Genomic DNA, 5,190 nt, shown 5'->3' on the forward strand with positions numbered 1-5,190 from the left:
AATGAGGGTCCCCTGCCCAGGCCTGACGTCCGTCAGGCCTGGGCAAGGGGCCGATCCTGCGATTGGAGGGTGATGGGGGTCAACGCCTGAGGGCTCCCAGTATGTGAGAGGGGGCAGGCTGGGCTGAGGGACACTGCCCCCACACACACACCAAGTGCACGAATTTCGTGCACCGGGCCCCTAGTTATATATATAAAACCCTAAGTGACCAATTGCTATGACACACACTGACACTCAATGCAGGAATAGCCCTATGGTGGTCAGTAAGCTCCCACAGTGGGAACGCCACTCAGCTGACTGACAGATGCCAGACATAGGGCTCCAGACACCGGGCTCATGGCTGACAGGCACAACTGCGATGGCATGAGCCTCTCCCGCCTCCACAGTAGCACTGCTGAGCGGTGGCAGCAGCAGGAGCAGCGGGGCGGGGATGAGCAAAAGCGGCGCAGTGCCTGGTCTGGGCTCAGGCTCCTCCCTGGCCACCTGACGCTTTGTGCACTACTATATCCCCCGAGGGGTCCCACATTACAAGAGGGCACAGGCCAGGCTGTGGGACCCCATGGGTGCACAAATCTGTGCACTGGGCCTCTAGTATTTTAATAAAAAAGATTCTCTAGTAATTTAAGAAAGATAGAATGCACCTCCATATTCCTCCATTTGGTGAGAGAGAAAAAAGAAACACAAAAAACACCCAACCAATTTTAATGTATTTCTAGAAATTATGTAATGTTCAAAACTATAATACACATATTTTCATCTTAAATGTATTAATTCCTTAGATCAGGGGTTGGCAAATATTTTCTGTAAAGGGCCAAACAGCAAATATTTTCAGCTTCACTCCATATGGTCTCTGTCAAATAAGTATTGTAGCAGAAAAGAAATTCCAGACAATAATAAGTGAATGACTGTGCTCCAATGAAACTTTATTAGCAAGTAGGAAGATGGATTTGGTTTGCCAGCCACAGTCTGTAAACTCCTGTTCTAAAGATTTACTGAATGTCTACTATGTTAGAAACTACTCATTTTATAGTCAAATTTGCTTTAATAAATTTACTTGATGATATATAATAGCAGTTTGAATGTACTATTTATTTTCATCATTATTATACTTACTAAGAAGATATTCAAATTTTGTAGCTTCTGACACAAAGTGTCTCCAATGCAGGCTCGCAAGGCATCATATCTATCTCCTCTGAAGAAAAGAACATACCAAAGAAAACAGAAAGGCATTTAAAACATTAAGATTAGTTTCATTGTTGACACAAACTTAAAGTAGTTTAAATTGAAGGCAGAACTTTTGGGGTATGTGATTTTGGAGCAAATGAATCCATAAGCTTTAATCAGATTCTCAGAGATTTGTGACTCAAAAAGGTGAATCACTGATACAAATAAAAGTTGCAGATAGCAACTGTTCATCAGAGTGGTATTTTGAATGCTAACCATTCTCATAAAAATATATAATTTATAAAGTGGTAAAGACATATGGCATTATGACATGTCACCTCTAAAAAGGGAAATAACTGCAGAAGCAAATGGGCTAGGTTTCAGAAAAGACATTTAATTTAAAACAACTGCATGTTTAAACAAAAGCTCTTTTAATCTGGTTGCCTATTACCAATATACAAATAAGAAAAAAACAACAGAAATCCCAGTATTACCGTGGGAGAAATTCTTCCCGTTCCAGTTTGCTTAGGAACTCGACAATATCTGCTGCTTCAATGTATAACTTAAAGTAGAAGATAAAAAAAATAACTTACTATGTATAGAACTTAAGAGAAAAATAGTTCTCTTCTGTAGTTATTTAATAATTAAGAAAAATAATAAAATACCAATGTAGAATAAAATAATAGATTCAAAATGTAATTGTTTTTATATATACACTCCTATATTCTTTCATTAAAGCAATGATTAAACCTGAAGGATCTGTTAGAAGATATAATTTGATTCATGTAATTTAGCCATCTTAAAGATGTTTGTTTTAACAAACAAAAGAAAAGTTCACCTCCAAATCTATTTTCTATAACTACATAAAAACTCTGGAAGTCCCATTCAATTTTAGCTACATCTGAATAAGTAATGAAGAGGCACAAAGTTTTGCCATCCCAAAATATGGCTTTTGGGAAGTTGATTTTAAGCTGGTTATTGAAGACTTAAAAAGATCCTTTGACCCTCTCATTTCACCTACCTAAAAGAATTCAAAAAGAAAAACCTGCTGAAAGGAAGGGAGCATCACCTTAGCAACATAAATGTGGCAACAAGGTAGGAATCTAGCAAAGCCTGTTTGGTGAACTTCCCTCTGTATCCCAGCAAGAATTTGTTTGCTACATGTTTGATCTTTTTCATCTATTTATATAAATTGCCTGCTTTCCCTTTGAAATCCCAGGCCCCTGCCTCCCTCTCGTTTGTCCAGATGGCATATAAGCTTCAACTGCCCAATGCCTCTTTGGGGTCATATATTCTTACTAGAGGCCTGGGTGCCCAAAAATTCGTGCACTCGGGAGCGGGGTCGGGGGTCCCTCAGCCTGGCCTGCACCCTCTTGCAATCCGGGACCCCTTGGGTAGGGTCCCTAGGCCTGGCCTGACATCAGGGCCTATTGGGGCTTTTCTTCCCTGGCTGTTGGCCGCTGGCCCCGCCCCCGTTCCTGCTTGCCAGCTCTGCAGTGCTGCCCCCTGCCACCAGTCGCCTCCCTCTGCAGGCGACAGGCTTAGGGTGCAATAGCTGGCCGCCCCCGCACACTCGCCACAGCATCGCTGGCCAGTGGCCGGGGCCTCCCTCTGTAGGGCAAGCGAGGGCAGGGCCTCCAGATGGATCACCCTGCAGAGGTAGGCCCTGCCCACCCACTGAAGCAACCCCGGCCAGGTAGCCTGGGCTTCTCTCTCTCTCTCTCTCTCTCTCTCTCTCTTTTTTACGAGTAAGTTTACTGAGCAACACAGAACTGAATACTATGAAGGGTTTACCAGTATGGAAATGCACTGCACCCTCGCCCCTGCCACCTCCAACACCCAGACTACAGTACTTAGAAGTTACAAGCACCAGCCATAACTGATGAATATCTGTTTGTAACAAACAAACCATAGCATATTTATACTGTATCACGTTGAGTGATTATAGAAATCCATTTATATATTGCTTGCATAAAATCTTTTTTTTGTAAAAAATATTTTAAAAAAGTATCAAAAACATGTGCAGTTGAGAGCCCTGTCAGGACAGCCAGTCTATAAACATTCAGTGAGTATGTACTTTGGAAGGGCGCCCATGCCTCATGCCCACAGCAACTCCAGCAGGGCTGGCGAGGGTATGCCCTAGCTGCTACCTTGGGCAGGACTGAGCTGGACCATGGTGGGTGGGTACAGCAGGGCCTGGCACTGTGCCCTTCTCCAGCCTTGTGTCAGGGTCAGGGTCAGGCTCAGGGCTGGGGGCAAACAGATTGCAGAGCCCAGCTGGGAGTCCAGTTTTGCTCTGAGTTCCATACTCAGCCTAATTTTGGTTCCAACTCATGGCTTTTCCTGACTGCTCAGAGGTCCTTTGGGTGGGTGCCCTGGTGGAGATGCTGGAGAAGTGCCCACAGCTGCCCGGTTGGGCATCTCTCCTGCCGAGAGCCTCTGTCCTGCCTCCTTCAAGCCTGGCCCCAGGCAGAACAGTCCCCTCTCAGGACTACTTTGGTCTCAGCGCTTGGTCCTGGGTTTCATCAGCCTGGGTTTCTTCCCCTGGTGTGGCTGATCTGAGTTTCACAAAAAAGCCTGGCAGATGCTGGCTGTGCTGAGCCTCATTGAAGGGTTTTTCATGCAGCAAGGAAGAGTCCTCTGGGACCCTCCTCCTCCTTCCCCTCTCCCTGTCTTCCCCCTCCCCTTTCTCTTCCCAGCCCATGATCACTTCTCCAGCTGCTCCAGCAGTGGGTTGCCTTCTTAGTTGGGGCTCTTAACACTGTTGGTCCTGATGATGCAGATGGGGCGATGCCGGTTGAGCATCAGGATGAGCTGCTGCTGCTCCTGCTTCAGCTCCTCCATCTGGGTTTTCAGCTCTGCATTCATGAGCTCTAACCATTCAGATTCCCACTGCAGAAACTCCATCCACTCCTTTTTGTTCCGGCATCGGACTGCATCCACTTTGTTCTTTTCCTGGCGCCTTTTCCTCCTCCACTCCTCGTCTAGCCCACTTTTCACAGGTTGCGGCCTCTTGCCCAGTTTCACCTCCAGGAAGTGCAAAGGGGCGATCATGGCCCCAATCTTGTGGATGTCACCGTATTTCAGCTCCTCTGCTGTCAGGTCCGAGCTAGGAGTCCAGTCAGGGGGCCGAGTCCTGGCAGAGAGCCCAGTCTTGGAAGGGTCCAGGATCTGCCTAGGCATCATAGCAGGAGGAGTGGCAGTCCAGCCCTGCAGAAGCCGTGGGTGGAGGCTACAACCCAGGGCTTGGGCCTGGCTGCAGGCGCCATCCACCACTGCCAGCGCCTCCCATCACAGCCACCGAGCATTCTTCCCACAGGCCTGGGTCTCCCTCTTTGAGGCGATGGATCGTGGTGCTCTGCTTGCCTGCCTCATCACCCCTAACCGCTCACCTGCTTGCCTGATCACCCCTAACGGCTCGCCTGCCTATCTGATCACCCCTAACCACTCGTCTGCCTGCCTGATCGTCCCTAACCACTCTGCCTGCCTGCTTGATCGCCCCTAACCACTTGTGGGGGGGCCAGCCCCAGTGAGGGGCCATGGTGGTTCTGGTCTCTGGTCATTCCGCTGTTTTGGTCGCTGGGCTTTTATTATATAGGATGGCACCACCTCATGTACATCCTTGATTACTCTTTGATAAGTACCTATTCTATGTGCGAAGAGCTCAGGAGATTTATCTCAGTGCAGTGGCAGATGCAATGGCATGAGCGCACTCCTCCTATACAAGCTTCCTCGGCACACCGGGAAGTGGCAGTGCCCGCCTGAGTAAGCCCCCTAGAGCCCCTACCTAGTACCCTATCTTTCCTACCATTGGTTGCCCTAAGGATGGTGTAAACTTCTGATTGGTCTGGAATGATAGATGTTGCTGCACTTAAACAATAAACTCAGATATGCATCATTGAACCTGATCTCCGGAGTCGGGCATGCTTCGTTAGGACTCCCTCGGCCTCACCCCCGCGGGACCCCCTGCCTCATAGGTAGGTACATTGTTATTAACTTAATTAGGGTACTCCTAAGCTGGCCTTT

The 5,190-nt window shown here is 47.5% G+C and overlaps 1 protein-coding gene and 1 pseudogene across 1 annotated transcript in view; both read right to left on the minus strand.

Moving 5' to 3' along the window:
• The window catches only part of UBA6 (ubiquitin like modifier activating enzyme 6), a 68,355-nt gene that overhangs the window by 29,043 nt on the left and 34,122 nt on the right, over positions 1–5,190 (minus strand). The window contains exons 15-17 of the mRNA XM_015565762.1: positions 3,927–4,339; positions 1,659–1,752; positions 1,114–1,192 (exon numbers count right to left, since the gene is read on the minus strand). Of these exons, the coding sequence (XP_015421248.1) occupies positions 1,114–1,192; positions 1,659–1,752; positions 3,927–4,339 (586 nt within the window). The remainder of the gene's footprint in view (positions 1–1,113; positions 1,193–1,658; positions 1,753–3,926; positions 4,340–5,190) is intronic.
• Positions 3,900–4,548, minus strand: LOC102770324 (annotated as a pseudogene).

This window comes from Myotis davidii, unplaced genomic scaffold, assembly GCF_000327345.1.
Source record: "Myotis davidii unplaced genomic scaffold, ASM32734v1 scaffold31, whole genome shotgun sequence".
Taxonomy (NCBI): Eukaryota; Metazoa; Chordata; class Mammalia; order Chiroptera; family Vespertilionidae; genus Myotis; species Myotis davidii.